Source organism: Sus scrofa, chromosome 6 (assembly GCF_000003025.6).
Source record: "Sus scrofa isolate TJ Tabasco breed Duroc chromosome 6, Sscrofa11.1, whole genome shotgun sequence".
NCBI classification, from domain to species: domain Eukaryota; kingdom Metazoa; phylum Chordata; class Mammalia; order Artiodactyla; family Suidae; genus Sus; species Sus scrofa.
The window spans coordinates 138,524,344-138,544,913 of NC_010448.4; the positions used below are offsets into that span (position 1 = coordinate 138,524,344).

At 39.3% G+C, this 20,570-nt stretch overlaps 1 protein-coding gene across 1 annotated transcript in view; it reads left to right on the forward strand.

The window, feature by feature from the left end:
- The window catches only part of ERICH3 (glutamate rich 3), a 112,152-nt gene that overhangs the window by 20,528 nt on the left and 71,054 nt on the right, over positions 1-20,570 (forward strand). The window contains 3 exon segments of the mRNA XM_021097617.1: positions 12,523-12,616; positions 15,483-15,608; positions 19,638-19,709. Of these exon segments, the coding sequence (XP_020953276.1) occupies positions 12,523-12,616; positions 15,483-15,608; positions 19,638-19,709 (292 nt within the window).

Sequence of the window (20,570 nt, forward strand, 5' to 3'; positions counted from 1 at the left end):
ACATCTGGCTGGTGTCATTAGAATAAGCTGAGAGAAATTATAAATCAATATTTAGCATACCTGCTGAGATCTGGCAGATTTGGATGCAAACAAAAAAAACGAGGAATATAATATAACATCATTTATACCATATCAGTTTAGTCACCCTGTATAAAGTGGCAGGCAGCAGAGACTCACGGTTTAATTTTAGTTGGCAAAGAGTTTTCTTATTAAGGGTTGGAAAATAATTGACCCTTAAATCAGTTCCTCTTCTGTACTGGTCTTCAGCTTTTTTCAAAAGTTTGATTGTTTGTTTTCCTGCCTCCCTTAGACTTTTTTGTTTGTTTTCCTGCCTCCCTTAGAACTTTTTCCTCTAATGCAATTTTGTGGCACACTACAAAAGGACTTATTTGACAAAAACAAAACAACAAAACTAATACTGTCAGCAAGATCATCCACACTGAACATTCTGCATCGAAAAAAAAAAAAAAAAAAAAAAAAGCCCAAGAGTTCCCATCGTGGTGCAGTGGTTAACGAATCCAACTAGGAACCATGAGGTTGCGGGTTCAATCTCTGGCCTTGCTCAGTGGGTTAAGGATCTGGCATTGCCGTGAGCTGTGGTGTGGGTCGCAGACGTGGCTCAGGTCCTACATTGCTGTGACTCTGGTGTAGGCCGGTGGCTACAGCTCTGATTAGACCCCTAGCCTGGGAACTTCCATATGCTGAGGGAGTGGCTCAAGAAAAGGCAAAAAGACAAAAAAAAAAAAAAAGCCCCAAATATGTAAAGCATATTTTTGAATCTCTTTTGTTATAGATTAAGTAATTATCCTGAAGCAGAAGAAATGTTGTGATTCTTACACATGGATTTTTTTAAAAGTGTATATGTTGAGGAATTGGATCAATAAATTTTGTTTCTATTAACTGATTGAGTCATTCATTCAGCACATTCTGACTGAGTGTTTACTGTGGGCATGGCTCTACATCACAACTTGTGAGAAGTATACAGGGAAGAATCTTATATGAATCTAAATGGAGTGACTAAACATGGATGAAAGAAATTCTGGTGGAAAGTAGCAAGACAAGGACCTTAGGAAAGGCTAGGGACAATTCTATGGGAATTGCTGTGACATTCTCATCTTCTTTGTGAGGCCTTTGCTCTGAGTTTACTGATGAGTCATGCCTACTTTTAGAACCTCTATTTCCTGAGTATAATCAGAGGGTATTGACTAAAACTTTCCATATGAATTTCTGTAATCCAAGGATGTGGTGGCTCCGGGTAAATCTATATCCAGACCAATAATAGATCATCCTCTGCAAGAAACACACACCATTTTACTTCACAGTGATAATAATTGTAAAGGGAAGAAGATGGAATTCTCCAGGGTCAAACCTCTTTTAAAAGGATAGAGTTAGAATTTTTTTGTTTGTTTGTTTGCCTTTTCCAGGGCCACACCTGTGGTATATGGAGGTTCCCAGGCTAGGGGTCTAATCGGAGTTGTACCTGCCGGCCTAAGCCAGAGCCACGGCAACAACGGATCTTTAACCCACTGATCAAGGCCAGGGATCGAACCCACAACTTCGTGATTCCTAGTCAGATTCGTTAACCACTGCGCCATGACAGGAGCTCCTAAAAGCATAGAGTTAGAATTTGACCTCAAGCCTCTGGCTCCAAATCTCATCCTTTTTAAATCTCATTCTTTTAAAATCTCATCAAGTTTACTTTGGGCACAGAGTGTTTGACAGAGATTTATTTGCCTTAAATAATTACAGGAAAATCACAACACCTCTTAAGAGTTAAGATGTCTGGTCACATGTTTTTAAAATTTCCTCACTTTTAAATTACAGGCATGCAGTTTTTATTGGTAGGAAGCTTTTTTCTGGTTATTAGTACTGCCTTCAGATAGAGAGGGTGTTTCAGTTTAGATTTTACGAACTTTGCTAAGACTCTTCTTCCTGAGATTCAAAATCTTCAACTTGTTTTGGGTGGCTTGAGTGGAATTCAGGGGATTCTTTTTTTTTTTTTTTTGGTCTTTTTTGTCTTTTTAGGGCCACACCCATGGCATATGGAGGTTCCCAGGCTAGGGGTCTAACCGGATCTGTAGCCACCAGCCTACACCAGAGCCACAGCAACTCGGGATCCAGGCCGTGTCTGTAACTTACACCACAGCTCACAGCAACACCGGATCCTTGACTTGCTGAACAAGGTCAGGGATCGAACCTGAAACCTCATGGTTCCTAGTCAGATTCGTTAACCACTGAGCCATGATGGGAACTCCTCAGGGGATTCTTGCAAATCTTTTCTGGTGGACATTGAGAGGCATTTGGGTTGGTGGCCGGAGCTTGATTCTGTGTTAACTGTCATAAAAGCAGTCAAGCCACAATATCCTGTGATTTGTTTACTTGCCTTCCCAGTACAAGCTCTGGATATGTGAGTCACGGAAACATTTTGTCTGGCTAGAAGCCTGCTTGGCAGTGGAGATTTGATGTAGGCCCCCTTTGGACACTATCAAACTCTACAAATTGCATATTTAGTGACCTCTGAAAAGCAAAGCACCTCTCCATTAGGCTTCTCATCCTTAGTAATAAAACTGTGTTCACTCACCTAAATCTCACTTGATTCTGTTGAGCATAAAATTGTATAATTAGTTTTTCCAGATTGGTAGGTGAGTTGAACCTTTCATTTGTGATGATGAAAAAAGATATCTTGCGTAAAATTTCTTGATTGAAATGCTGCTGAAAAATGTCAATGTATTTATTGGAGGCATTATGTTCTTTTTGTTAGGGATAGGAAAGAGTTGAGTGGGAATATGAGCCCCTTTAGTCAGATATTACACACAGAAGATGAATTTCTGGATTAAAAGTATGTACAGGGTACTTCTGTATGTTGGCTCATATAATGAATTATTTTATTTATCCCACATGATATATCTTGTCACTTATTTTTAAGTTTAGTCAGTGGTATGCTGGTAAACTGGCTTTTCAGAAAGAAAAAAGGGCCCTGGTTTGTAGAGTTTGCCAATTTCTGTGGTGTAAATGCTCCCAGGATGGCCAATTACAAGCTAACAATAGCTTTCAGAATTCCTAAAATTTTAACCATTATCTCATGAGAGCTGATATGAGCAAGCTCCAACACACCACTGCTAGTGCCTTTTGAGTATACTTTTATATGCTTTCTAATTGTTTTATGCATAAAATCCTTTTCTCTAACCTCATTTTGAGGTTCTTAACAGTAGGGACCCTGCCATATTCTTCTTTATGCCTTATTTTTTCTCTTCCCCAGATGCATCTGTGTATACGTAGTAGTAAGCAAGAACAGTAATCTATTTCATTAATACAAAGTGATTTTTTTTCACATTTGCATATTACTAATGTCTTTTGCAGGTTATAATCAATGGTATGTCATAGTAATTGGAAAATTTCTTCTAAATATTTTGTGTAATTGAATTTAATAACATATGTTAAGTGCTGAATAGTGTTTGACATGAATGTTATTACATACTGTGAGCAAATCTCTCTTTTCAAATATTAGATTCACCTAAAGCAAATTACCTCTATATGATTATCCTTATTGAGAAAAAAAATATAAATTATTTGAAATGCTCCTTGATGTATCTCTTGTTCTTTTGTTTTAGTGCTTTCGTTTGGCACATGAAAATTAGATCAGCAAAGTAGGTTCCCATTTGTTTTGTCCATTTAGTGTGGCACCAATAATAGCCTTTCTCCATCTGGGAGGTGTACTTTTTGAAAGCAGGGACCATTGACGTGATTAATCCCTGAACAATATATATCACAGACCAGTCACCATCACATTCAGTGTCCCATTGTTTCTGCTCCCTACTGTTTGGCATGTATGTAAGAAAACCTTGTGGTCCCCAGAAAAATGGCCGCCAAAGATGTCCATGTCTTAATCCTCAGATTAATGTGAATATATTACTTTACATGGCAAGCAGGAATTAAGGTTGCAGAATTAAGGTTGCTAATCAGCTGATCTTAAAATAAGGGTGGACCCAGTGTGAGTAAGCACAAAGATCCCTAAATGGGAAGGGAAAGGAGGAGGCTGAAGAGCTAGAATCAGAGAGATGACATAGTAAGAAATTCTTGGCTGGCTTTGGCAATGGAAGGGAGCTAGGAGCCAGGGAATGTGGGCAACCTCTAGAATGTAGAAGGAAGAAAACAAGAATACTCCTTAGAGCTTTAGGAAGGAATTCAGCCCTTCTGACACCTTAATTTTAACCCACTGAGACCTACATTGGACTTCTGATATCCAAAACTATAAGATAATAAATTTGTGTCATTTTAAGTTTCTAGTATGCAATGGTTTGTTACAGAGCAATAGTAAACGAATACAAATTTCATTAATTCAGATAGGTTCAGTCATAATTTGGAGATAAATTAAACTGATTGTGTTAAAAATATTCTTTATATTCTCTCTGAACAAGTTTGCCAGGAAATTTGTAGTGTAAAGTTGAATGCAGAAATGTATATATATATATATATATGTATTTAGGAGAGTAGGATGATTTAAAGATTTCAGTACATTGTTTTTATGCTAGCGATATGGCTAATTATGAATGAAAGTAATGTATTTCTTAATTTTCATACGAAGAATTTTTATATAAAGTTTTCTTGTCTCTGTACTAAAAATTGGTGGAATTACATCTCTGTGAATCTTTAATGATTCACATTTCCCCATTATTATACCTAGAGTCCTCATCTCCACCTTAGCAAGTCCTTATGAGTGTGTTTCATTGTGACTTGGTGTATATTATCAGGAACAGGTTTTAGGTTACATAATCTTTGGCAAGAGACTTGACCTAAGTCTTATTTCCTCATCTACAAAATGGAGACAGTTATGCCTTTTTTCTGGCCTCATGTTTGTATGCTCCTAAAATTCATATGTTGAAATCACAGCCCCCAGTGTGATGATATCTGGAAATGGGGCTTCTGGAAAATAGGTCATGAGGATGGAACCCTAGTGATGGGATTCGTGCCCTTACAGCCAGAGGCATCAGATAATTTGCCTCTCTGTTTCTCTGTGCCATGTGGCTGTCTATAAACCAGGAAGAGAACCTTCAACAAGAACCTGACCATGCTGGCCCCCTAATCTTGAACTTTCATTTTCCAGAACTGTGAGAAATAAATTCTTGTTGTTTAAGTCACTCAACCTATTCAGTTACAAACTTGCACAGACTAAGACAGAAATTGGTACCAAAAAGCAGGGTATTGCTATAACAACTATCTGAAAATGTGAAAACAGTTTTGGAACTGGTAATGGGTAGAAGGAAATTTTGAGACACCAATCCTTCCTCCCCAGCTTTATTGAGATATAACTGACAGAGAATATATTGTGTAAGTTTAAGGTATACAATGTGATGATTTGATACATGTATATATTGTAAAATGATTTGCACAGTAAATTTAGTTAATGCTTCCAGTATCTCAAATAATTTACCACTTTTTTTTTGTGTTGAGCTCCTTTAAGATCTACTTTCATAGCAATATTGGTTATGCATATGGTATTGTTAACTAAAGTCACTACGCTGTACGTTACATTCTTAGAATGTATTCATCATTGATTGGAAATTTGTACCCTTTAATCAACATCTCACCCTTTTCCCCACCCCTGAGCCTCTGGCAACCACCATTCTATTCTCTGGCTTTTTAGATCAACTTATGATACCATACAGTATTCGTCTCACCATCTGACTTATTTCACTTAACAGAATACCTTCAGAGTCCATCCATGTTGCCACAATGGCAGAATTTCCCCCATTTTTATGGCTGGATAATATTCCAGCGAGTATGTATCAGACTTGCTTTATCCATTCATCTGTTGAAGGCTGCTTGTTTCCTTATCTTGGCTATTGTAAATAATGCTGCAGCGAACATGGGGGTACGGATACCTCTTTGAGATAGTGATTTTATTTCCTTTGAATATGTACTTAGAATTGAGATGCTAGATCATTTGATAATTCTATTTTTTATTTTTTGCGAAACCTCATACTGTTTTCCATAGTGACTGCTCCAATTTACATTCCTACCAACAGTGTACAAGGATTCCATTTTTTCCACATCCTCAGCAACAGCCATCCTGACAAATGTGAGGTAATATCTCATTGTGGATTTGATTTGCATTTCCCTGATGGCTAATGTCATTTGATGGCTTTTCATGTACCTGTTAGCCAATTGTATGTCTTCCCTGGAAAAATACCTGTTCAGGTCCTCTACCTATTTTCTAATTCAATTATTTGGGTTTTTGATTTTGCTTTTGTTGTTGAGTTGTATGATCTTTATATATTTTGGATATTAACCCCTTATCAGATACATGATTTACAAACGTTTTCTCCAACAAGACTTTTAAAGATGATTCTGGAGAGGACTCAAAAGAAAAAGAGAGAGAGAGTTGGAGAGATAGCATCCATCTTCTAACATAGCATATCATTTCCGGCTGTGGCTCAGTGGTAATGAATCCAACTAGTATCCATGAGGACTTGGGTTTGACCCCTGGCCTTGCTCAGTGAGGTAAGGATCTGTCATTGCCACAAGCTGCCGTGTAGGTCGCAGAAGCGGCTCGGATCCTACATGGCTGAGGCTGTGGCACAGGCCAGCAGCTACAGCTTCGATTTGACCCCTAGCCTGGGAACATCCATATGCCTCAGATGTGGCCCTAAAAAAAAAAAAAAAGATGTAACATAGGACATCATGTTTGCAACACTGGTAGAAATATAGATGGAAAAGGCCATTCTTATAATGTCTCAATGTCTCAGACAGAATGAAGAATATGGAAACTGGAGGAAAGCTGATCCTTGTTGTAAAGTGGCAGAGAACTTGGCTGAATTATGCTACTGTTGGGTGTTTTGTAAAAGGTAGAGCAGTCAAGGCATAGGGAGGTTAAGTCACCTGGCCCCAGGTGTGGAGCTAGTCAGGGTGGAACCAGGATTGGACTGGAGCTGGAGTCTTAACTACTACATCCTTCTCTGTCCACAGAAGTAGACAGTGTGGGGACTGGCCTGATGGGAGAGGAGGGTGGGGTTCAAGTACACTACCAGCGACAAGAGATTCCTCTATCAGTGTGATCCTAGATAGATACCTTGGACTGAATCACAGTAAGCAATACTCTATTTTTGGAGTTTTTCCGTGTTAGGAAGATGGAAGCGCTGTAAGAGTTAGCTATTGCTCACTTTCCAGAGGCCTAAAAGAAAACAAATGAGACTATGTATGTGGAGCTGCTTTGTAATCTGCAAACTGGAAAGAATTATTACACTCCTTCCCCAGCTGAGGGCACAGTGCCTGGCAATGGGGACACTCAGATACTCAGCAACCACTGTGAAATAGTTAGCCTGTGACAGAAAGAAATCAAGTGCATACTCACACACATACACACACACAATGTATGTGCATGCATACCTCCCCACAGCTTGGGAACTCTGTGAGTGCAGTGTCTGTGCCATCCCTAAGCCCCTGGTGCTGTAGAGAATGTCCTGAAAATCATCAGTACTCAATAGATGTTTGTGATTAATATTACCATGCCTTTCCTTTTAGTCTGGGTTTTTATGGGATAGACTCACTCTTTGGAGGCCAATGGAGGGATTGATAGGAATTGATTTTATTACTTCAGAGCCCCAATGATATCATCTACATGGTGGGAGGCAGAGGTTTAAGGGTCAAGTGCTAAAATCAGGATGCAGCTGGGCAGGTGGCACTCCTAGTACTCAACAGTTGCTCCTTAACACTCAGGCACCGCAGGGACAGGGAGGTGTGGATTGAGGGGAAACAGGAACCACCATAGAGACAGGGATGTTTTGTTTCCTGGTGGACAGTTTCCCACAGTGCATTGAGCCGAAAGTGGGTTGTTCTCCACTCAGTGCACAGGGTTGGGTAAATAGTCTCATCTGTCCTGTAAGAAGCCAACGGGTTAGACTAGTCTGGCCAGTTATTTATGGGCCTTTGTTTGAAGAGCATGGCTTTTGAGTGATTGTGTCACAGTGACCTGGTGGTTGCTGTGACCAGTGCAGCTGTTGATCTCATGGACGGGAGCAAGAGAGGATCACAGGACTGAGATAGTGTGACCAGGAAGTCCAGCTTTGACAACAGATGCAGACAGTAACTTACAAAGGGATTGGGGTACTCAAGGTGCAATACAATCCCAAGCCCAGCTGAGGGGACCTCATCTGGTCCAGGGTTGTGCTGAGTGCAAGAAAGAAATGTGTGTGGTGTGTGTGTGTGTGTGTGTGTGTGTGTGTGTGTGTGTGTGTTTGAGAGAGAGAGAGAAACAGTGGCAGTGAGTGGAGAGGACAAAGGCAGAAACATCAGAAGAATGCTACTAAATCTAGGTGAGGTTGGGGCACTAAAGCTCTTGTAATTGAGTACAAGCAAGGGGAGGCTGCAAACCCATATGAAGCACATAAAAAGCAGAGAGAAAAGGATGGGACAGACTACGGTTGTGCCTGAGACATAGGATTACTACCATCACCCTGAAGGAAGCTTGCTGGGCAGAATGAGGGTGACATTTTTTTTTTTTTTTTTTTTTTTTTTGTCTTTTTGCCGTTTCTTGGGCCGCTCCTGCGGCATATGGAGGTTCCCAGGCTAGGGGTCGAATCGGAGCTGTAGCCACCGGCCTACGCCAGAGCCACAGCAACGCAGGATCCGAGCCGTATCTGCGACCTCCACCACAGCTCACAGCAACGCCGGAACCTTCACCCACTGAGCAAGGGCAGGGATCGAACCCGTAACCTCGTGGTTCCTAGTCGGATTCGTTAACCACTGCGCCACGATGGGAACTCCAGGGTGACACTTTTATGTAAATACTGGACATATTTGCATTAGCTGCTGTCTTGGTTTGTTCAGGCTGCTATGACAGAATGCCATACGCTGGGTGGCTTAAACCACAGAAATTTATTTCTCACAGTTCTGGAGGAAGATAAGTTCAAGATCAGGGCATCAGCAGATTCAGTGTCTGGTGAGAATCTGCCTTCTGATTCATAAATGGCCATTCTTTTGCTATGTCCTCACTTGGTAGAAGGGCAGGGGAGCCCTCTGGGATCTCTTTTATAAGGGCACTGATCCCATTCATGGAGGCTCCACTCCCATGACCCAGTCACCTCTCAAATGCCACACCTTCTAAAATACCATCACATAGAAGGGGATGGGGTTTCAACCTGTGGATTTTAGGGGGAAACAAACATTCAATCCATAACAGCCATTTTACTAAATCTTTATATAATTTAGGTTAGTTTCTTGTTATCAAACAACTCATTTAACTAAAGTTCCAGTTAAAAAAATTAGGGCATTGTCTGAAAAAAATAAATGACTGAGCCTGGATGCACCCAGCTGGTTATTATTCATAGTCATGGAAGAAGATGCTTTACAAATGGCATCCCAACTAGGGACTTTCAATCTCCTAAACAGGGAAAGGTGAAACAACTGATCTGTACAAAGGTTTCAACTCACCCAGATCTAGTCCACCTGTCAGTAAGACTGGAGGGGCCTCACACACATACATGCTCTTTCAGTAAGTGCCTGAGAGAGCAAAATTAGAATGAGGTGGTACCAGAGGACCTTAGGTCCTTTAATACTGGCTAAGGACCTAAGTATTAAAAAGGTTTCAACATTTGAATTAAAGGAACAGAATATTATACAGTCAATAGAGAAGTTGAGGTCCACATTTCCTAACTTTGTGGTTTTTTTTTTTTTTTTGGTCTTTTTGCCTTTTCTAAGGCCACACCCACAGCATATGGAGGTTCCCAGCCTAGGGGTCTCATTGGAGCTGTAGCTGCCAAGCCTACGCCAGAGCCACAGCAACGCAGGATCTGAGCTGTGTCTGCAACCTACACCACAGCTCACAATAACGCTGGATCCTTAACCCACTGAGCAAGGCCAGGGATCGAACCTTCAACCTCATGGTTCCTAGTCGGATGATGGGAACTCCCACATTTCCTAACATTTTGACCCTACTTTATTTACTCAAGGTTTTAGTATTCACAGTTCTTCCCAAAATACTGATTTTTTTAAAACGTATGCTTGAAAAACAGACAGAAGACGATATATGATCACAGTCTAATGATTTACCTTAAAAATATGTGAACTGTGGGATCATGATTGTTAGGACTGAGAGACACCTGCTCACCTTTCTGAAATGAGTTGCTGAAAAGGTATTCTGAGATTCAGAAAGGGTAAGGGATACAACATTGACCTTTCGGAGACAGGAAACCTTTGATGAACTATAAGACACCAAGACAGTTCATTTAAAAGATGGTTTCAAAGCATTATCCAGAGTTGGTTTTGTATGTGCATTACTGAAGCCCTCAGGTTGTCTTTCTGCGTAAGCCCAGTGAAATAATGGTTTCCGCAGTTGTTCATGTGTCTGCAACTCTCATGTGGCACCTTGGCTCCGGGCTTTGTGACTGCTTTCCAGTCTCTTTTGAGGACAAAATTAAACTTTCCTTACCGTTTGACAGCATGAAACTTGCCTGAGATGGGCATTAAGGAGAAAAGAGACTGGAAAAGGTCACTGATACCATCTCCAGTGCAAAGAGCTAAATAAAATTGTTGCTAATGACATTTGCTTGGTCCTTGCTCTGGTCTCAGATTAAGTTAAGGATCAGTTGCTTATAAACTGTATAGATTATAAATCTTGGTTGCAGTAATAGGGTGTGCATTTTTTAGGGTAACTTTATATTAGAGCTGTGTTTAGGCTTGTGTGTTCTCTTTCTCTGCCTCTTTCTCTTTCTTTGTTTCTGTCTCTGTGTCTGTCCGTATATACATACACTCACATTTATGTATGTGTATAATGTGTGCATACAAGTATATTTACATGCATATGTATATGTGTACCTACTTTTGTAAGATAATAATAAAGGATAGGTTAAAACTTGGAAAAAATAGCTTCGAACTTTTATTTATAGACTTATATTGACCATCTACCATGGTATATAGCATGTAACTAAGGAAACAGTTTATCTGCCAATGAATGGCCAACAGAGACCTGCTGTATAGCACCAAGAACTCTACCCAATATTCTGTGATGGTCTATATGGGAAAGGAATCTGAAAGAGAATGGTTGTGTGTACAGGTATAACTGAATCGCTTTGTTGTACAGCAGAAATTATCACATTGTAAATCAACTATACTTGAATAAAACTTTTAAAATGAAAAAAAATAAAAAGAAAAAATGAAAGACTCTAAAAATCAACAGAAATCCATGAAAAAAAGTATTTTGGTTCTCAATGTGGAATTAATGAAAATGTCTAGATCTATAAACTGCTGAGCTTAAACTTAGAAATTTGTACCAGTTAAGAATGAACCCCAAACAAAATGGTGCCTTTGTGTGTTGAACACATCATTATTGAGATACATAATAAATAACATCAGTAGGGACACCAAGAATAATTTGCCATCCTGGTCTTCAAATCAGCAGAGGTGTTGGAGGAGGTCATTGAAACCATGCAACCACTTCAGGCTGGACCTGGGAAGTCAGAGGCCCCTCCCCCCTCCCCTGTTTTTGGAATATATGTTCTGCCCACCGTTCCCACAGTGGGAACCATTTTCAGGGGTGCAATCTTGAGAGAGTAATGTGCTGTTGAAACCATCAGGACCTTATACATGACTGGGCCCAGTCAGGCCTCTATATAAACTTTTAAGATTCTAGTGGGAAAGTGCAGAGATCTACTAGTCTTGCAACTGCCCAAGATAAGCCTCTTAGGTAAGTTCTCCTGCTTATTAAACGTGTCGCTCTCCAATCTGCAATGGCTGCCTCTTTTTCATTCTTCCCTTGCTCTCCGTGTGTGTGGGCCAGTTTGTGAACCTACAGGAGTAGACTAAGGAATGAACAATAACATATTATATGAATATGTAGTGAGTATTGTAATGGATAGTATAATGGATATGCATTATGGACGGATATTGTAATGGATCTCAAGGTCTTAGAGGAGCAGAGTGAGAGGTAGCACAGCACACCTAGTTTGTGTCGGGGATGTCTCCTGGGAGAAGAGATGTGCATCACAGGTGTTCTCCATTAGCTAATACCTGGTAAAGGGGAGGCCTTCCCTGTAGAGGGGCTGTATGTACCTTGTATCCTGAAGACAGGAGGGAATTTGTTCAGGGGACACAAGTAAATCTGAGTTCCTAGAATTTAGGGTGTGTAGCAAGAGGCTGCAGAGTCCTCTGAAGGAACCCCTACTTTTCCATCAGACTTCTTCCATGAAGACTTTCTCAGTGGTCAGAGTTGGTGGTTAGTCTCCTTATCTGTGTTCCTAAGGCTTTTTGCATATTTCTGTTACTGGATTTTTCACAACCAATTTAATTGTTCATGTCTTATTTCTATACTTGTCCATGGGCTAAAACAGCATCAGGACTGTCTCCCAGTTGTTATCAAACCTAGAAAACAGTAGGCATACAATACCTTTTCATTAAACACATATGTGAATGACTGGCTGGCTGGATGAGAGAATGATAATGTACAGTTGGGGGATGATAGGGTCAAGAATTGCCTTGGTTATCAAGCAACACTTTACAAATCCTTATGGTTTCATTTTTGTGTTCCAGATTACTTGCAGCATATAATAGCCTTACCGATAAACACCTGGCTGGATATTTTAACAACACAAGGATAAGGCGGCATCTCTTAAGATCAGGGCTGGTAAGATTTGGTTTGCTTTCTACCTGCCCTCTTGTTTCATTAAGTCCATAATTCTCTATATTTTCTGGTTTCCTCTTCGAGCTTATCGGTGACATCTTTTCCCTTCCCTCGCTTTAGAAAAATTACTTACTTTCCAAGGCTCTGGTTTATCTATTTGAGGCTGTGTTTTTCAAAAGATAGGAAGAGAAGTCATGATGATGCTAAGGCAAGCAACTTATATTGAGAAAAATCCCTATGAGTTTTCAATAGCATATTTCATTTGTTTATTTACTCATTTATTCATCACATATTTATTGAACTTATTGTACAAACTAGGAACTATTAGGGAGGTTAGGGAATAAGGATAGAGAAAATTTTACTGTCCTCAGAAAAAAATATTGTTTTTAATAATCGCAGGATATGGCGTGGAAGAAATAGTTCAAAATTTTGCCTTTAAATTTTTACAAACTCTTTCATTTTCTGTAATGGTTTATTGATAAATTAGTGCCTTTCATTAGCTTCAAAACTATCATTTCCACAAAGTTTCCACTTCTCTAAATGTCTATAATGAGAAAGCCTTTTAAAAATGCTATAGTTTTCTGTTCGAAGTAAGGAGTATGGTTATAGAAAAGTGTGACTAATGATTTTAGCTGTTTACTTTCTTAAAACATGGTAGGTTTCCTTAACTCTTGTTGCCATGGAGTTGAAAGGATATGCATTACATTTCTAATTGTTTATGTGCTTGGCACTCTGTCTGGGTAGATCTCAGAGAACTTGCTTTTTGTCTCCTGGGGCTTTATTATCAGACAGACCTGGCTGAAACCTTGCTCTGCCATTTACTACGCAGAATTGTCAGCAAAATGCACCCTGACATTCTCAGCTCCAGCTTCTTCAATTGAAGGAAGATAATAAAGATAATGATACCCAGCCCCCAGGATTGTTGTGACTATTAGAGATGTGTAATAAATGCTGGTTGTGATTATTGAGGTTACTATTAACACTACTTCTTTGGATAACAGTCTCAGCTTCATATATAAATGGGAACACCTTGGAGTTCCCTAGTGTCCGTCAAAGATCTGGCACTGTTGCTGCTGTGGCTCAGGTCACAGCTGTGGCATGGGTTTGATCCCTTGCCTGGGAACTTCCACATGCTGCAGAGGTGGCCAAAAATAATGAATGAATAACTAAATGGGAAGGATTTTGTATTTATTTATCAACATCATGAACTAGCACTTATTATTATCAAGCACATTGATTATGGGCATGGCAATTCAAACAAGAATACATTCTTTTCTCTAAGGCGGTTGTTCACACATAGTCCCTGAATCAGGAGTATTCAGTGTCACCTGGGAACTTGTTAGAAAATGCACATTCTAGAGCCCCAGATCTGTTGAGTCAGAAACTGTGTGGTGGGGTCCATCCATCTTTTTAAACTTGTCTTCCAGGTGATTCTTCAGGTGCTGGTTCAAGTTTAAGAACTTCTGCCCTATAGGAGCACCTAGTTGGGGAGATTAGATGCTCCTTGAGGAGCAAACAATAGCAAGTGCAGTGCTAAGGGGGCCATAGGATGTTCCCAACAGTTTTTCCCAACTGGATAGATGTGCCATGATTTCCAATGGACAACACATTTCAAAAACTGTAACTGAGTGATTTGTAATTCCAAGCACACTTGCTACAACCACACTCCTTTCTTCTATTAGAAAATGCATTCATAAAAAAAAAAAATGATCTGGAGTTCCCATCATGGCTCAGTGGAAACGAATCTAAGTAATAACCATGAGGATGTGGGTTTGATACGAGGCCTTGATCAGTGAGTTAAGGATCTGGCGCTGCCGTGAGCTATGCTGTAGGTCTTGGACATGGCTTAGATCCCGTGTTGCTGTGGCTGTGGTGTAGGCCGGCAACTATAGCTCTGATTAGACCCTTAGCCTGGGAATGTCCATATGCCGCAGGTGCGCCCCCCCAAAAGATGATCAGTAACCAGTCACTTGTACACAGCTCTACAACTCTAGCTCATCTCAGCACTCCAATAAGTTGCAACCACAGTGCTAAAAAGCTAGTTATCAAAATTAAGAAGTATGTGGACTTTAGGTGTGAAAGAACAGAGTTTAAATAAGTGAAAAGGAGCAAGATGAATATTCAGGAAGGATGACATCCTCAGTTTAGAGAAGATGCAGGAAAATACAACAGAAATGCCCATAGAAAGGAATAAAGGAAAAGAAAAATGTAAATAAAAAATCAGCAACTACCACTCCTGGGACTCGGCCATGATATCGCTTGAAATCAATTTGAATTATTTTATATTTACAGTCGTGCATAATCTGAAAATACCTGAATCACAGCAAATTGAATTACAATTCTGGGCTGGAGAGTGGAAGAAACAGTGTGAAAACAGAGTAATGAAACAAATTACTTTAAAAACATACTGATCAGAGCCTCTGTAGCTTACATTTTTTGCCCTTCAGAGTATTTCCTGTGAGATCATCAGTCCTGTGATCACTGCTCCTATTCATTGTTTCAAGGTAGCACCCCATCCCTTCTTCCCAAATGTGTTCCAAAAAAGAGAAATGAAAAGAACACCTGGGTTCCATCAAGGGAAAGTTGTTACTGTAATGAAAACCTTGTTTTAAACGTCAAGAGCACCACCTGTATGTGTTTTCACAATGATGGGTATATGAAACTGCCTTTCTCTTTTTTTACCTCATGAAATATTCATTATAATGAAAGTTTATCAACCATGGTACTATACTCCGTTAGGCTTAAAAGACACTGCCTCTTTCTCCGTCTGTCTGATTGACTGTCTGTCTCTCTGGCTCTCTCCTATAGGCAACTAACAATACATTTTCTACTTTGTATTTCTATGTAATGTTTTATTTATTCATGACAGATCACAAGAAATGGAAGAATACTTTCTGAAAAGGAATACAAACTAAATATCATGAAGAGGGATCACCAGAAATACATCCGGGAATGCTTAGCCCAGGCTATTTTCCATAAGGTTCTTGATATGGAGGTACAAGTATTAACTGTTTTCTTTACAGTTGATATTTTCTAATATGATAATTAATAGTACTTTCTGTACCAAAGGAGAGGAGTTCTTCCTATTTTTCATTTAAAAGGAGTGGAACAAGGTCATCTGAGAAATATATCTATCTAGGTAGTGAGGGGACAAGATGCTGAAGTAAGCATTTTTCCATTTCAGTTAGGGAAGAATATGGACATTATTATAAATTTTGTGATATTTAATTTAACAAGTGTAGATTTTTTAATCCGTAATGGCTACTCTAAAACATACCAGACCTCACCATCTGTACCTCAATTTCCATTTGCTAAAAAAAAGGTGACAATCTGTTTAAATATCAGTAATGCTACTGTCATGAATTATTTCAGATTTGTTATTCTTTTAAGACCCTGAAGCTCAGGGCGTATGCTACGTTTCAGGGAACAGTCACTGAAACATCTGTTGTCCCTCCTACTTTAGGTCAAATTGGTCAGCCTAGATTCACAACCCAAGCATCAGCAACTTTTTTTTTTTTTTTATCTGACATGGTATTTTTAGTAGGATATCTAGCTAACTTGATAAATTATTTTAGCCTTGCTCCATGGAACTTTCAGCGTCATGCATCAACACAGTTTTAATGTCTGTGAATAAGCATGTCACTTCTTGATTTGACCATGTAGCCGTAAATCAGAAAACTCGGCTCATAAAACCATTGACCTGTAGGTGCAGTAAACATTTATGAACAACTGTAGAATCATCAGTAAGCCAATAGGAAGTGTACTGCCACTGAAAATACTTGTTATTATGTGACTATTAAATTGAGCAAGTATTGCATTTACTTCAGATGTGCATGATCTGTTAATTTAGGAATTCATTTTGTGATTTATATCATGTGCATGAATTACATAGAATTATTATTTATGACCCTACTCCAGTTCCCTTCTTATAAAAGTATTTTTTGGAATTTCACAACTAATGTTTAGAAAATAGTAGTGTAAAATTAATCTATACATAATTTCAAGCTTAATTAGTAGGCACCAATTTCTGTATTAGTCTTGAATCCCTGAACCTTGGTCTTCCAAAATTTCATATAACAGACACATAATAATTGTTAAATATGCTATTATTAAAGAGTCTATATGTATTTTGTTTGTTTGTTTCGCCTGAGGCATGTGGAAAGTCCTGGGCTGGGGACTGAACACTTGCCACAGCAGTGCCAACACCAGATCCTCCCTCTGAGCCACCAGGGAGATCCAAGAGTCTTTATGTATTCTTAAAGTTTGAAGTAAATATCTTATATAAATGTTATTATGTAAAATATTTAATTATATATATTTTAATATAATTTAAAAATAAAATATTTCTAAATTGTCACATTTGCCTCACATCAGTTTATGCTGATGCTGTTTACTAATGTTGTTGTATTAATATTCATGTATTCATTCATGCAATAAACATTAATTGCAGGCTTACCATGTACCAGTATGGGGCTGTGTGATGTAGCCGCAAGATACAATTTTTTAAAAAAATGCTGTAGAAAGAGATCAAATGCTAGAAGAGAGGAAAAAACAGACTGAGCTCAGAAAAGCAGGGAATGATGACTTGTCTCTGTGAGAGTCAGAGGAAGCTGAACAGAGGTTCTGCACTTTGAACTGAACCTAGAGTGAGACTCAACATGCAAGCACGAGAAAGGCATTCCAGAGAATGCAGGTATCGGGTACGAAGTTACAGAGGTGTGAAGGGACCTTGTGGATGGAAAGGAAAGCTCACTGAGGCCAGACTGCACTGTCGGTTGGTTGAAAGAGTGGCAGGAAGTGATACTCTCCAATAAGTAGGGGCCTCGTTTCTGGAGGCTTTCCGTTCACAGCTACGTTTGGAGTGTAGGTGATGAGGCGATGAAACATTTTTCAGCAGGGGAGTGAAATAAATGAGCAGAGCCGTTTTAGAAAGATGATGTTGCTAAAAATGTGGAAGATGGATTAATGAGGTGGAAAAGATTGGAGGTGGGAGGTCAATTAGGAAGCTGTTGCCAGAGGGTGTGGGCTGACGGCAGGAGGGGAAATGCTGGAGCGATGCAGCTGTCCATGGAGATCTGGACCAGGAGGGCGAAGGAGGCACCCAGAGCTGCTCCGAGGCTTCCGGCTTGGGGTGTGCATTGTAGGAGATCAGGAACAACAATATGGGCCAGAAAAGAGCCTCATGTGGTGGGAAAACCTGATCAAATGGTGGCCTGGGAACTAGGAGAGTCTCACAAACTGAAGAATGGTTAAATAAGATGACTACTAGGAAAATAAAAGAAATCACCTTTGACCTGGAGGACAGAGATGTCAATGGCCTTGGTGAAAGTAGTTTCAGGGATGGAAAGAAGAGTGAGGGTGGGAGCGGGTGACTGTGGTGAGTTGAGAATAAATGGAAGATGATGGATAGTGAATTTAATAACGTTTAGTGATAGGTGGATGAGTTAAGAGGAAAGAAGGAGAGAAAAAAGGTTTTAAGAAGAGGATTGATGATACCCAGGAAGGAATGATTTGAGTCTGCAGAGTCCCAAGACAGCAGGAGGGGATCAAGATCTGAGAAAAAACACTTTTTAAAAGAGCCAGTAAATCAGATATTTTCAAATGGATCTGAATGATTTTAAAGCAAATTGTAAGCAGATCATTTAGGTGAGGTTTATTTTTTTGTTTGTTTGTTTGTTTGTTTGTTTTTGTCTTTTTTTTGCTATTTCTTTGGGCCGCTCCCACGGCATATGGAGGTTCCCAGGCTAGGGGTCCAATCGGAGCTGTAGCCACCGGCCTACGCCAGAGCCACAGCAACGCGGGATCTGAGCCGCATCTGCAACCTACACCACAGCTCACGGCAACGCCGGATCGTTAACCCACTGAGCAAGGGCAGGGACCGAACCCGCAACCTCATGGTTCCTAGTCGGATTCGTTAACCACTGCGCCACGATGGGAACTCCTAGGTGAGGTTTATTTTTAAGTTACATAATTAATATATTCCTGAAAAATCAGAAAACACAAGAGATCATAAAAAAGAAAAAGAACCCTATGTAATCTCTCCTCTCAGGATAACAGCTGTTAATATACTCAGATTTCCTTTAGTCTCTTGCCTATTCATATATATATATATATATATTTTTTTTTAACTTAATGGCCACACTCATGGCATATGGAAGTTCCTGGACCAGGGATTGAATCCGAGCCACCTGTTGTGTCTCCACAGCTACCAGAGCTGCTGTAGTCAGATTCTTAACCCACTTCGCCACAGCAAGAACTCCCCTAGTCATATTTAGACATAATAAAAACATGCTATGTTGTGAGAGGAACACGGTTTTTTTTGGGGAAAAAAGCCAAACAGGAAGTTAGTGTCAGACCAAGGTTCAAATTACAGTTCTACCACTGACTAGCTGTGTGACCAGAGGCAAGTTCATGATCGTCTCTCTGCCTCCAATTCTTCATTGGTAAAATGATCCTGTTTAGCAATTGGAATTGTTCCCAAAGCACTTGCCCAGCACAAGGACGGGCACCCAGTGTGAACTCGATCAATACAACCATATTTCTGTGCAATTCTGCATCCTACTTTTAACGGCATGACATGCAGTTTCCATTTTTTAAACAAATCTTTATGAACCTTATCTTAATAATTTTATTCAATTGTGTGGATGTACTTAACCATTCCCTTTAAAGTTTATATTGCTTCTGAATTTTTGCTTTGAAGGAAAAACAAAAAAACCATTTAGACAGCATCTTGTGCATAAAACATTTTTTTTCTATTATTCAGATTTTGCCCTAGGTTTAGAAGTGAAATTTATTGGTTATAAGTAGAAACACTTTTAACTGCTTAATGTATGTTAGGAATTGGCTTTCCACAGAATTGTACCAATTTATATTCCCACTTGCACACTTATACAGGTGATTCTTTTTCATCTCAATGACAAGAGGGGTCATTGAGAATATAGTGAGCTGCTGGGATTATTTTCCCCTAAAAACTCTTTGCTATAATTGTTATGATTCTTTCTTCCGCTCTTTCCTATATGCTTAGCGTTACCATCAGCTTGAAATTAAAAAGAAACTGGAGACCTTGGCTAGGAAGGAGCGAATTCAGAGATTTAAGGTAAGGAGTTAATGTAACTCTTTTACCTCATAATATTATTTCATGATTTTGAAGGCCAGTGGTACTATTATTATTGAAGTTCCATGGGGGCAATTTATTACGGAGTAAGACATAATTGAGGTCAAAGGTTGGTTCCGCCAAGCTTAAATCTTGGCCACTATTATTATGGAAGATTGTGACAAAATAGGAATTTGCCATGTAAGAGAAATCGTATAAGGCACAAGTCATTCAAAGAAAAACTTTAAGACATTCTTTTCAAGTTTGGAATTTTGCTTTTGTGTTTACTTTGTTGATTTGTGATAGAAACCAAAAGATTTGTTTGTCATAGAAGGTAAAAATAGATGGTGACGTTCCCAGTGTGATGGGAAACCGGGCATTTTAAGAACTATCCAATGGTAGATTGTCATGTGAACATGATCCTTGAAAATATATGGTAGGAAAGATCTGCATTAGCAATCAAAAGCTTAAGATTCAGACATGTTGTGAAGGCATTTTAAAATTCCTTGTTTTCTACTTTATTTAAATCAAGAGATGAGAGATTCAATTAGGCATGTTTGCAAGGTTTCAGTTCAGGTTGGCAGTTTTACTCAGTTTCTTGAGCCATTTAAACCCGCGTGATGTTCTTCATTTTCTGTGTTGTGTTAACAAATGTGGGGCTTAAGACACGTTTCACAAACTGATGAATGTTCGTAAAACTTCTGTAGAATAACTTGCCATAGGAAACAGTAATTTTCCTTCCTGCCTGATAGACTCAAATCTATTTTATCTAGTCAAAAGTTATTCCACACAAAAGCGTTGTTAATTAATAGAAGATACGTCAGTTTTTCAAGATCAGAAAAAGTTGGTGTGTGGAGTTTTGTG